Here is a 13,063-nt window from a genome sequence, read left to right as displayed (position 1 = left end):
TTTCAAAAGAGACTTCAATGATTTGTGCGATAACTATTTTATTAGTTTAATGTCACAAATCACAGTAAAGTAAATAACATGTTTGCAAAAACAAGAACAAAACACAGACTTGGAGTTTAGGATAAAAAAAAAAAGAATTACATATCACACGGTTTAAAAGGAAATGTAAAAACTACAATTTTGCAGCTTAAACCACAGAGTCCCTGATTGGGCCCCGTTGACCTTCGACCCCCGGCCAAGTCCCACTAGTGTAACTTCTTCCTCTCCTCGCAGCGAGGGCCAGAGTACGGCGGGCGACAGCGGCACTTTTCAGGAGAAATACACTTCCCTCCGTTCAGGCAGGGCTTCGTGCACACGGCTGTAGACAAGAGGAAACAGAACAAAAGGTGTAAATCACTTGTAAAACCCTGAGAAGTCTACAAGGGATGTAAATCCTGACATCGCAAATCCAGAAACTGGCCACAGAGTCGAGACGTGTTTCCATGTCTGGCTTTGGTCACATCTGGAAATCTCTGACTCAAACTTCCTTAAATAAACACATGAGAATTTATATTTGCCTCTTCAGTAATAAGTATTATCCTTCTCAGTCAGTTAGAGCCATATGTGGATCTGAAGAATGTATGAACAAACGGAAATGAGGTTGAACAGGTGGCGAGGAGGAAGATATAGAAAATAGCTCATTGATGTGTGGGACCAGTTTGAACTCACCAGTGTGGCAGGCACCGCCCAGCCATCCCTCCGGACAGCTGCAGATTCCAGGGGCCACACAGATTCCCCCGTTCCTGCAGCCTTGAGGACAACTTGCTGCAGGGGAAGGAAATGACAAGAGACATTCTCAGCATGTCAGGAACCAAGTTTGAGTCTGATACCGATGAAGATGAACGCTGAAACCTCATTAGATCACTATGTAATATAGAGTTGGGACAGAATTGTGTTCGGTGAATGTTCTGCTTTCATCAAGATGTTGTATATTTGCATAGCTGAATTTAATTTACCTCCCAAAACGTCTTGATCATCATGAATAGGCTATAAAATGCCATTAATAACCGTTACCACAGATAGAATGGAAATGTGTGAGTGGTCTCATTCTGACGAGGAGCTGCAGCTGAGACACAGGCTCCATTCAGACACTTTGACCCTCTGCGTTAACGGGGTAATTAGATACGGATATAAACAGACCCTCTTGGCATTTGGAGCCGCTCCAGCTCGAGGGGCAGATGCACTTGGCCACTCCGTTGACGGCGGTGCACTCCCCTCCGTTCCAGCATCCTCCATCACACGTCACTGCACAAAGACAAACACGGATCACACCCGTCAGCAGGGAGGTCGATAATAGACTCAAGTGTCTTTAAGCAGGATTCACTTCATATTTAACAAATCCTTTGATTAGAAATTGGTCCTTGTTTGACTTGAGAGCCCTTAAATGAAGCAATATCTGTCGTATCACAAGGAAGACAGAAATACTTTCAAGTTAATTCATGATGGATTGAGAATGAATCCATGAAAACGTCCAAATCACACAACCTCTGTTTCATTCACTCCTGATAAACCTTCTTACCTTTGTGACAGTATCTTCCTCCGAATCCTGGAGGACATCTGCATTTTCCAGGGCGAAGACAGTCCCCCCCATTCTTACATTTGGGATAACAGTTGGCTGCAGTCATACAAAAACACAAGGGATATTTACACTGCTGGTTAGAGTCGGATGTGGGGGGGGGGGGAGTTTCAGTCACAGAGAATTTATGACATTTAAAAAAAAGCATCAGTTGCAAAATAACTTAATATTTTGGCTGATTCTGCAAAAGGTTTAGTGACGAACACAAGTTTTATGCTGAAAAGTCTTTTTATGTCTTTTAATTATTATTTTCATATCAAGGTAGAGACAGGTTTGACCTGATGTGATGTAATTTAGCAGTAAACTGATGTATGTTGCATTAAAACAGACTTTAAGTTGGAAGCATATGATGCAGAACTAAAGGGATTAGTCACCTATTAAAATGTATTAAACACTGAATTGATAATCACGTCTTTCAGTCAATTTCAAGCAAAACATTTGCTGTATCCAGCTTCTCAAATAACATGAATTGCTTCTTCTCTTTGTTATATGTGGTTATAAACTGAACATTTTCTGAATTTTGGACAATTAATAAGTCAAACAATCCACCTGGAAATTCCATACAAAACAATTAAGGAATAATCAGGATTGATAATCTGTTTCATGCACTCTCACGTTTTATAGTCTACAAATAAAGTTACTCTACAAGAGATGGAATATAAACTCAAAAAGTTGTTTCTGTACTATTCCTAAATCTAAATTCTCCTGACAAACAAAGTAAAACAGTTACACCTACAGAATAATTAAGTTTTACACTATATCACAGTATTTCTAACAGCACAGGGGTCACATTCAGAATTATGTTTTTAAATAACATTATAAATAAATGCATTAGATGTGAATCCTCACCGAACTGGCAGGTCTCCCCCTCGTACCCTCTGGAGCAGAAGCACGTGTTGTTGCGGATGCAGACCCCGGCGTGTTCGCACGGAGGCTCGCACCTCGCTTTGGGGTCGAACACGAAGCCGAGCGCGACTCCCCGCGGAGCGTCCGAGCCCGCGGAGCACGCACCGGCCAGGGCCAGGAGGAGGAGGAGCGGCCCGCCGAGACCCACTGAGCCCATGATGGAGGTGTCCGAGCCGGGGAGAGAGGAAGAGGAAGAGAGAGGAGGGAGAGAGAGGGAGAGACAGACGGCGAGAGGAGGGAGGTGGAAGAGAAAGGACCGAGCCTTCTCCACGTCGACCCGGCTGCTTCAGGCGGGGAAAGGGCGACACCGGCAGGTCAGAGCCGGGGGGAGCCACCGGTGAGGCGGGGCGGGAACAGTGTCCTGTGGTGGTGGAGGTGGAGGAGGTGATGGAGGAAGTGGAGGGAGGTGTAAACATGGCCCCCTGTTCTCAAACATTTATCACAGGTTATTAAAAACACAAGTTGTACATGCTACAAAGTGCTAACGCTAGCTTTAGCAGCTAAGCTAACGGTTAGCTAGCTACAGCTCTTAATTCAGTGTTTTATTTAGAATGTGATGGTGACAGGCCACTGGTACAAAAAAAGTTTCATAAAGTTTAAATAATAAACTTACGACACTGATTTAAACACATGAGGAAGCTACTGTTCAAGTTTATATTTATTAAACTTAGCTTCGGCTAAAATAGTCGAAACTTAGCAAAACAGCCTTTTGAAAACTATTCAAGATCTTACATTACAGGTCCTTTATTTATCATTATTAACTATCAATTTGATTTCCACACAAGATATGAACAAGTATAATTAAATGGAATTACATTTATTATATGTATGTTTTTTATCAAAGGCAAAGTTGGCTATTTTTTCAGTGTACTACTCATAACCTGCTCATATTAAATATTATTGAGAGTTGACAGATATTTCACCTCACTCTTGTTCACTGTCTTCATGTCAAGTTTCAAAATATTTTAATATAGAGTCTTTATTAATATTTTCGTTTATGTATTTGTGCAGATTATTCTGGTTTTTATTTGACAGGTTTTTAGATGAATTTCTTGAAATCAGAATTATTTATTTATCCATAACGAGCAGCATGAAATCACGTGGCAGTGTATTCTATTCAGTAAGTGGTTTAGGACATGTGTTCATATAGCGTGCACATGTGCAAAAGCCATTTCCTTTTACATGGTTCTAGGAGGTTCTGGGCCTATATGAACTGTGGGGTGAGGGGAAGTTCTGCTTTAATGGCAAAAACACAACCCGACCAGCAGCGGATGTGGCTGTCTTCTCCCAGAGCCTCTCTCCAGTTAAACCCAGGGGCTGGAAGCAAAGTGGTTTTCCATACGAATTTTTCCAGAGCTACTAATGTGCCATCATGTACAAAGACAAGTTCATCCAAACAGCATCATCCTTTAACTTCTAACTTCCATTAGGCAAGACTTCAAATCACTTCTACGGCTCTTTCATCGTGAGACACTGCTGCAGAGAAGCAGCTTCAGAGGCCGGAATAACAGAAACAGTTCAATCTGTTGGATTGAGTGCAGCACACAAACAAGCAGAGGGATGAACTGGTTTGTTGTGTCTAGTCTTGGCCGTGAGACGAAGCTTGAAACTAACTTTCCAGGCAGCTTGGACGGAGATGGACCGACTCTGCAACTTCTCAGTGTAGATCCAAAACAAATGACAAGGGAGGGAAGCAGGGAAACAGAATACTATCATATTTATAAACAACAAAAAGTGCAAAAAATAGTTTCAATGTAAAATATTTGTGAATGTCAATTACAAATTACATGCATCATAGTCTCATACAATACAATCTTTATCGAAATAATGTGCATGGTGTGGAACTTGAAATACAGAGAGTGAAATACCTTCCTCAAGATATGGACAGAAACGTTTTCTCAGTGGTTGTGTATGTGGTGTTTTTTTTTGTACTTGTGTGTATTTTTATTTCTCCGGTCCAAACCACTGACCTGGATCCTTTAGAGAGGAAGTGAACTGGAGCTTTAATGAGTCCAGCAGATGTGATCACAGAGGAAACGTTGTGTGCTTTTAGCTCGAGCAAGACATAAAATATATATATATATATAAAATATAGATTTGGGAACATCATGTTGTAATGTGTAGTGTGTGATGATGTATGGTGTGTCTTTTAGAAGCTATGAAAGAAAGGTCTAACTGGTTTTTAATATAATTAAATGAAAAGTCTTAACAAAATCAGATTTGGCTCATCAGTGTGTGGATATTTACTGGATTACATCACTAGATAATAAGAATGGTTTCTTGATGCTAATGCACTGGAGTTAGAGGAATGTATTGCCCTCTAGTGGTGAGTCAGTGGTTGTTGTTGGCCAGTTGGTGTTGTGTCTATTTATTCAACAATTTAGTCCAGAGCAAGTTATCTGATATTACCTAGTTAATGTCTCTTTGTCCCTCTGATAATTGGTCCCCTATCACCGTCTGGTATTTGTGGAAAGTAATTAAATACAGTAAGTCAATTAGTATTTTCAAGTATTTGGACTAATTTGTAGTTATTGCTTTACTTTACTGCACTGCATTTCAGATTCTGCTTTTTAATATCATGACAATTACACAACTGTAGTTGCTTTTAAATTCTAGATTTTATGTAAAAAAGTGAGCTCATAAACCCGGATTAAATTGTTTATTCATAATTATTGTAATTATCTGACGGATATGTAATTATATATTTAAACAACAGTGAAATGACTTTGAACTCTCAGTTTTCAGCTCTTCAGCAGGACGTGAATGATATTGTAATTTAGTGGAGCTCTCGGCGCCACCCAATGTTTAAAGACAATATTATAAGCACACACAAGAAACTGAGAAGGCCGACAGTGGATCATGATTTTATTTTCAGCTTCATGCATTAAGAAGAAGAAAAACATTGAGGTGATGTTAAGCAGAAACAATACGTTTTTAACATCTACAGCGTCTGTTATGAAACATCAGGCAGGGTTTGAAGCTACGGTTACAGTTTTCTAACGCTGACTAGAAATCATATTAACTGCCAGTATAACCAGTGTGATAACTCAGACCAGCAACTTTGATGGAGGGAACCACATGTGAGGGATCCCTCTCCCAGCACAGACAGAAGTGCAATAGAAGTGTTCAGCGTAACAGAGCTACAGACATCTTCTGTCAGTAGAAGTCATTAAACCATTTAAATCATCAGCCCATCCAAATAACACCACGTTATCAAAGTGACAGAAAGAAGCCATGAATTAAAAACCAGCACTCAACACAAAATACGATCAGCTAAGAGATTCAGATTGGATTAATACAGCAAGGAAACCAATTTAAAACTTGGGAAAAGTTATTACCAGACCGAACACAGCTCTAAAAGTTTTTTTTAAAGCAAACCAGAAGGAAAGCACATATTTCATATTTACACTTTCATCTATTTAATCATCCACTGTCATGCTCCCACATTTCCTATGAGATTGAAAATATCCTCCCTTTTAAAAATAAACGTGTTTTTTTTACTTGAATGTAAATGTGCTGATGTCAGCTGTTACAGTTGTCATATTTGCTTTTAAATTACCCTCTTAAAAATAAAAATAACAGCTATTACTGTTTGTAGTAGCGGTACTGCATGTTAGACCTGTACACAAGCTGAAACTAAAGGAAAAACGAATGATAAAGACGACACCTCATACATACTGCACTATTACAATACCAAGAATTTAATTGTACTGCAAAGGAAAGAGATAAAACCGCAACAGGAAGGAATGAAAAGAGGGCAGGGTTCTATACTTAGCCCCCCCCCCCCCCCCAAAAAAAAGTTGAGTCCCTCTCACCCTCTCACATCATAGTTATTGTATTCTTTATCAAAAGGGGGCTGAGAATATAAGTGGGCGAAAAACAATCACAGCATTCCTGTCCCATTCATTCAACATTCGTATTACTCTCTGTAGATAAGGAATGGGTCTAAAGTGCAATCAGATCTGAAACCACTGGAGTTCCCTCCACTGATGTGAATATCAAATTATATCGCTCCACGGTGCGAGCACCAGGGTGGAAGATGAGGACAACCCTCCAGGTGAATCCTGAACAACTCTGGCCTTGACAGCCGGTTTGAAAAGTAACACACGATACCTCCTCTCAACATCATATCTGACGTGCGGATGGGGAAAACAAGAAGTGGTTGGGAATTTAAAAATGGATGAGCCACTGGGACAAATTTAAGAAATGATATGATGCTGTCCTGTAATCCGTTGACACTGTGCAAGAATCTCCTACATGGAAGTCGTCCCAGTCAGTCTCCGAGGAGCTGAGTTACATACAGAAGTGTGTGACACCGGGGGTCTCTCTCGCTTGCCCTTATTGGTAGACCTGCACATGCCCGTGCAAGGAGGTGGTGTTCCCACCGCAGTCCACATACTGGTACATCTCCTGGGAGACCTGCTCCGCGTGGCCGAAATACGTGGTCGTCACTGTCACCCTGAAAAAACAACCACACAGTCAAACTAGTGAACAGAAAAACAACAGAGGGAGATGTGCTGAGTCGTTGAGGAAGATTGTCTCTTTAGTCGGTTTAACTCTTGGTTTATGAATAGGAGGCTATGTAGTATTTTCACCACTGCCTGTTTGTGTGTTTGTTAGCAAGATTACACAAAAAACTACCAGGAGACTTGGTGGGAAGATGTGGTGTGAGTCAGCAAAGACCACCTCACTCACAAAACCTAATTTAAAACGTTATACTTACTGCATCATGACCACTATGTTGTGCACTTTAATGGTCGGCATAGTGCAGTAGTCACTGTAAGAACAGAGATTAAGATTAAAAATGATCATCATTCAAATCGTGAAAAGATTCAATAGTAATTATTTATGTAAAACTACTTACAACATATAACTCATCTCATCAGCAATGGTGGTTGGGACTGTGTAGTCGATCTGCAAGGAGACAATTTATCAAGCATTCGAATGAGAAAAATACCAACATATTAAACATTTAATCAAAATATCACAAAACTCGAACTCAGTTTTGTTTTTTGTTGAATTCTGTTAAATCAATTGGAAGTAATGAGTGATGGTAACAGGATTTGCAACGTGAAAATTCTTTAGGAGTTGGAGGCTTTAATGATCTTTAAAAAATCTGTTTGAAGTCTGGATTTTATAGAAATGTCATATTCATTTACAGTCTGAGTTGAGTGGGACGAGGTTTGCTTGGTTTTGTGTAACAACGAGCTGCTGTGTGGGTTTCACAAGAAGCAGTCATATGTTTCTGTGGATCAGACGTTTACTTCCTTCGGTTCCATGTAACTGAGACAGAAATAATCAGTTTTCATTGTGTGTGTTTGTGTTTGTGTGTGTGTGTGTGTAGTAAAAAGTGTTTCAACCCACCTGCTGTTCATCCAGTGGAATGATCAACGTGCTGTTGCTGAACTTGGCCTTGCCGATCACCGTCTTGGAGAACTGCACTTGTGCCGTGATGTTGGTCACAGAGATGGCGTAGTAGTTGTTATTGGTGATGTTCAAAGTGTTCTGTGTAAAGAGGGAAATAAGGTTTAAGACTCTGGCAGTAGAATAGAAGGATGAACGTGGGAAGCAGAAACAAGCTATAGACACAACACTGACATTATTATCACGTTTTGACTTAATTTGATGACCTGGTCTTCAAACAGAGGCTTAAATACACATGTAGAAGACACAGACTAACATTATTATTCATCTTCAGTCATGTTTATGTTCATTGAGGTAATCTAAGTCCAACTTTCACTCTGTATAATCTCTCCATGAATCCACAAGGGAAACTTTAAGCTTTTAAATAATTTGATCATGTAAAAACATGATGAAAAATTCAGCTGAAATTGACTCGCCATCGGTTGAACACATGTCGGACCCCAACACCTTCACACCACCATCACTACTCCACACCACAGGTTCTGAATTACATCAGAAGCACAAGATGGCAGCACCCAGGTCCTGGATGTTTTGGCTTCATTTTTGTACATTTCGAGGAAATGGACATGCGTTGCCCATCTTTATTTACAGAATATGGTTTTGTTTTAACCAGTTAAACATATATGCAAGGACCCGTCAGCAAGCTGTGACTTGTTATGCACCTGAACATGGTTGTAGTCAGTGGTCAGCGCTTGGGTTAGCTTGTCATTTGCTAAGCGTAAAATAAAGGGTTTTAAATAAATACAAATTCTCTCCAGGAAGTGGGAAACCATCAGTCTCAAGCCCTGAGTTTAGTTTATTGCGATCCCAATGAAATGCAGCATTGTGTTGTAAAACTACACAATCTTACTGTAATGTTGAGATAGACGATCCGCTTGTCCTGGTCATAGGAGACGTAGGCAGACTTCACGCCCACGTAGGAAACATCAATGGAGCGAGGGAAGAGGAAGAAAACAGCCAGACCTGACAGCAGCAGGCAGAGAGCCACGGATATTGTGACATATCGTTTTCTACGGGACAGAGGAAACAGAACCTGAAACCAGCTGATGACCTCAAAGTCTGACAAGCTACTGTGTGCTCAAGCAGTTTCATCACACAGACGGCTCACACGGTATATCTGTGGAAAGGGACAGTGAGAGCTGACTTACGTCCTGCTTGGCCGGAGCCTCTGGTCGCTGTACGGAATCAGAGCCACCAGCTGATTCTCTTGACCTGTGGAGTTGTTTCAAAGAAAGAGAAGCTGTCACTTTACTATCGGAGATCATTTTTATCAATGGTTTATTCTTAACCACTTTGTGCATTGATGAATCAGATTCTGGGCTTGATGATTTGTAACACCAGTACTACAGCAGAACAAAAGAAGAAGGTGTAGACTCAAGATAAAGGTCAATAGAGGTTTAATATTTAATATTTTAACTTTATCTTTAAAGTTTGGAAAACACCTCTTTTTCCTTTTGCTTGTTATTATGATTTATTTTCTGTGATTTGTAAATAGCTTTGTAGACATTGTAGCACAGTTTTATATTTGGAGATACATGCACTGATATACATTAAACAGCTTCTTAGAGGCTTCTACACTTGTACAAATGAAACTTTAACTTGCTAACACTTATTACAGGAGATATTTTGCCTCTTGAAATACCTTCATTATAAAGAAGCACACTCTGACACTGGTTTTTTACGTATAAACATGTGTCTTGTAGTTTTCTATCCTCATGTCACAGAATCTTTAGAGTGAATCAGAGGGTTTTTTAAAGCGCAGAGCTCTTCATATAGTCTTAAAACTGATAGTGGTTGAAAGATAAGATGGCTTCTTATCCCACAGCAGGGAGGTTTGCCACGTTACAGCAGTTAGAGAGAAAGTAAAGATAAGAAGCCTCAGGGAAGAGATTTGTTGTTTGATTGTTTGTCAGAACGTTTTTGAGCTTGTGATAGACTAGATCAGACGTGAACTGCTCACATCTAGAAGGTTTTACCTCGTGGGATTCTGCCAGTGCCCTGACACGTGGGGCAGGTCACGCTGTCCCGCCCGGTGAACTCCACGTAGGGGAACTGAGACACGTCTCCATTTTTGCCGTCCTCCTCCTCGCCGGCATTGGTCAGCGCGTCCTGACTCTCGCCCTTGTGTTTGGCCAAGTGTGACTGGGACTTGCCCATTTCTGCAGCTGTCTGTGCACAACACGAAAAGATGGCGTGAGTAGAGAGGAAGAGAGAGGAGCCGGGGCAGAGGTGCAGAAGGGCGTGCTGACCAATCACATACCAGGCAGCCATTTGAACGTAAAACTGGACCTGGACAGATGCCAGGAAACTAATCAACTGTGTGGTGCACTCTGCAAGACCTGAAAGCACCCCCTGTTATACCTCGTCCATAATTCTGTCATAACTCTATTGAACCTGTAAGTGGGCTGAGGAATAGATGATAGAATTCAACTGATGCTTAATTTCTCTAAGCTGTTATCCTTGTACTTGTGTAGTATCCTTCAAATGCATGTTTTCTAGTTAAACTGATTGGAATAAAAAGTGAATATGGTGAATTGATTATCACATCTCTTCTATCATCATAATATTCGTCAATATAAATAAAATGTATATAATAAATACCAATAAGTCTTAAAAAACGGACAAATGTTTATAATACTGTTACATAGATTCACAAGCTGCCCAATGTATATGCAGAATGAGAGTGAGGTACACATTGATATATAAGTAATCATAATGTAATAATATGGACTATTCTGAAATGGGCTGTTCATCATACAAAATACTTTTAGTTTAGCTTGAAATATATTTGGTATACATATGTAGCACTGCAATGATTCTCTGATCAGTCAATCAACAGTAAATTAATCTTAATGGAATAATTGTTTTATTCATTAAACCTTCATTTACTTGTACTCAAGTACTGATATACTTTCTTGAGGTACTTGTACTTTACTCTACCACATTTCTATGGAAAATACTGTATTTCTTAATCCTGTAAAAACTTCTCATGAACCTACTACTATGACAACTGGTTGCAGATTATTGCGTTTTGGTGTACTTCTACTACAGTGACTCACACTTTTCAGATGCAATAATGAATAATTTAAAACACATTAACTGCATATTACTGATGATACTCAGGCACTTCTGCAGTAATAGGATCATGAGTGCATGACTTGCAGTGGTGATGGATTATTCTGAATCCCTGCTGGTGCTGGTGGTGGTGGTACTGGGTGTTAGGCCCCTGCAGCAGCTCATGCTAACAGCTAACACTACACAGTGTTAGCAGACGAACACACAGGTAATACAGACAGTGTCTGTGAAAGCACAGACGGAGCAGGAGCCGGATCTGTCTGTGTCGTGTCCGTGAACACAACACGGATAACAGCAGCTCAGACCGCCATGCTGCTGCTGAGCCTCAGCCGGGAACACGACGTCCCGGCCGGGGGAACACGACCACAACATCCCGCTCGCTGCCTCCATGACCACCAACGAACGATGCATTTGTTTATTCTATTATTATACTATCCTCTGAGAAGTGTTTCCAGGGTTAATCCGGCATTTTTAATCTGGATTTGACATGAATCATCGGAGGCTGTTCGCAGATCAGATCGTTCTGCAGCGCGTGAAGCAACAAACAGCTCTACTGTTCATCTCGATTGTCTTTATCTTTATTTAACATCTCACCTGTTTTATCCTTCAGTTCGTCTCTGTTTCCATTCGGGTCGTCGCCACCGCTTTGTTATGGTTCTTTCTCCCGTGAGGACTGAAGCCGCCGCCCCCTCCGCTGCTCATTGGACGGGCTGGTGTCGGAGGGGAGGCCGGTGGCGTCCAGACTCCAGCTCAACATCACTGACACGCACACTGACACACACACTGACACACACATTCACTGTATAATGTTACAACACAGTCAGCAGACACAGACACACACACACACACACACTGTGTAATGTTACAGCAACACACTAGTGTTCAAGATAACACAGTGGTATGACATCACACTGAGCACAACATGTACCCTCCTGATTCAATACTGTAGAAGTACTTCTACTTGAGTAAAAAATACTACTAAAGCTGCAAAATTCTAAACTTTACTCTGGTGAAAAGTGCAATCAGATAAAAGATGCTTTACTGAAGTAAAGTAAAAGTACCAGTTAGGCAGAGTCCCTTCTTTTACTACTTATAGTAAAAATACAAGTACAAGTCCTGTCCTCAAAATCAATAAAAGTACAACCAGATAAATGCACTTAATTTATCAAATATAAAAGTACTTGTTAGCCCGAAAAAAGCCATACAATTTAGGTGGTCTCACTTCAAGTACTTAAAAAATTGAAATATTACGTTTTAAGGCCACTGGCGTCAGGACAGCATCATAAATAAGAAAAGACATTTATAACTGTATAGTAGATATTGAATATACAATTAAAACAGTTTTAGTTCTTCTCCTCAGAGCAAATGGACAGAGCTGGAAAACACTGTCCCACATACTGGGATCCAGACCATTCATGATGTGTGTTGGTGGCACTTCCTGGAAAAATCTCCTCAGCTGACAGACAGATGTCAGAGAAGCTCCTGCTGTGTCCAAGTTTTCCCACAACCGCTGCCATTGTCACCATTAATCAGCAAGAATTTGCCATGTTATTAGATTACACTGGTCAAAACAGACGCTCCTCTGTGGAAACTGTCCCAGAGGATTAAACCACTGGCGTCTAAACAGAGTAGCTAACATTTTGTTTGGACAGTTACTGGTTTTGCTCTCACTACTTTAAACCAACGTTTAGGGACAAGGGTATTTTTCTCACTTTAATATCTCATCTCAAGTAAAATATTACAGTGAAATATTTGGATATGTTTATATTTGAGTCAGAAATTACTCCAGGAAGGTAAATGCACTTGTTCTGCAGTAGACCAAGTAAATATTTATTTGATAAAGCTAATTTCACAGATCAAAGGCACAAAGTGCTTCACACAATCACAGTGGCTAAAGGTAAACACACAGTTGGGAAACTAAACAGTAGGACACCAGACAGAGGTCATTTTGAATAAACAAGTTTTTAGTTGCTTTTTGAAGACTTCCACAGATCAAATTTGCAATTAAATATATGGTCTCCTCCCCCCACATGGTACCATACC

At 40.4% G+C, this 13,063-nt stretch overlaps 2 protein-coding genes across 2 annotated transcripts; both read right to left on the bottom strand.

The window, feature by feature from the left end:
* Positions 1-32: 32 nt before the first annotated feature.
* Positions 33-2,803, bottom strand: seraf (Schwann cell-specific EGF-like repeat autocrine factor). The gene is made up of 5 exons (XM_062399752.1): positions 2,465-2,803; positions 1,559-1,654; positions 1,180-1,284; positions 709-804; positions 33-358 (listed from the first exon to the last, which is right to left on the bottom strand). The coding sequence occupies exons 1-5, from the start codon at positions 2,676-2,678 to the stop codon at positions 246-248; spliced, it is 624 nt and encodes a 207-aa protein (XP_062255736.1). The 5' UTR covers positions 2,679-2,803; the 3' UTR covers positions 33-245.
* A 3,528-nt stretch (positions 2,804-6,331) lies between these two features.
* tmem106ba (transmembrane protein 106Ba) lies at positions 6,332-11,769 on the bottom strand. Its single transcript, XM_062399596.1, has 8 exons — positions 11,615-11,769; positions 9,922-10,114; positions 9,094-9,157; positions 8,796-8,955; positions 7,886-8,026; positions 7,386-7,435; positions 7,245-7,298; positions 6,332-6,980 (listed from the first exon to the last, which is right to left on the bottom strand). The coding sequence occupies exons 2-8, from the start codon at positions 10,100-10,102 to the stop codon at positions 6,860-6,862; spliced, it is 771 nt and encodes a 256-aa protein (XP_062255580.1). The 5' UTR covers positions 10,103-10,114; positions 11,615-11,769; the 3' UTR covers positions 6,332-6,859.
* Between the last annotated feature and the right edge of the window lie 1,294 nt (positions 11,770-13,063).

Source organism: Platichthys flesus, chromosome 11, assembly GCF_949316205.1.
Source record: "Platichthys flesus chromosome 11, fPlaFle2.1, whole genome shotgun sequence".
Taxonomy (NCBI): domain Eukaryota; kingdom Metazoa; phylum Chordata; class Actinopteri; order Pleuronectiformes; family Pleuronectidae; genus Platichthys; species Platichthys flesus.
The sequence above is the reverse complement of the archived record's forward strand: the minus strand, read 5'-3'. Positions and strand labels throughout refer to the sequence as shown.

What these genes read in the sequence shown, in the direction of transcription:
- seraf (XM_062399752.1), bottom strand. Translation starts at nt 2,678, where the DNA reads ATGGGCTCAGTGGGTCTCGGCGGGCCGCTCCTCCTCCTCCTGGCCCTG. An exon ending in AGGAAGATACTGTCACAAAG is followed by an intron (nt 1,285 to 1,558) that starts GTAAGAAGGTTT and finishes GTCTTTGTGCAG; the next exon opens with TGACGTGTGATGGAGGATGC. An exon ending in GGGCGGTGCCTGCCACACTG is followed by an intron (nt 359 to 708) that starts GTGAGTTCAAAC and finishes TCTTGTCTACAG; the next exon opens with CCGTGTGCACGAAGCCCTGC.
- tmem106ba (XM_062399596.1), bottom strand. Translation starts at nt 10,102, where the DNA reads ATGGGCAAGTCCCAGTCACACTTGGCCAAACACAAGGGCGAGAGTCAG. An exon ending in CACTGGCAGAATCCCACGAG is followed by an intron (nt 9,158 to 9,921) that starts GTAAAACCTTCT and finishes ACAACTCCACAG; the next exon opens with GTCAAGAGAATCAGCTGGTG. An exon ending in GATGAGATGAGTTATATGTT is followed by an intron (nt 7,299 to 7,385) that starts GTAAGTAGTTTT and finishes CTGTTCTTACAG; the next exon opens with TGACTACTGCACTATGCCGA.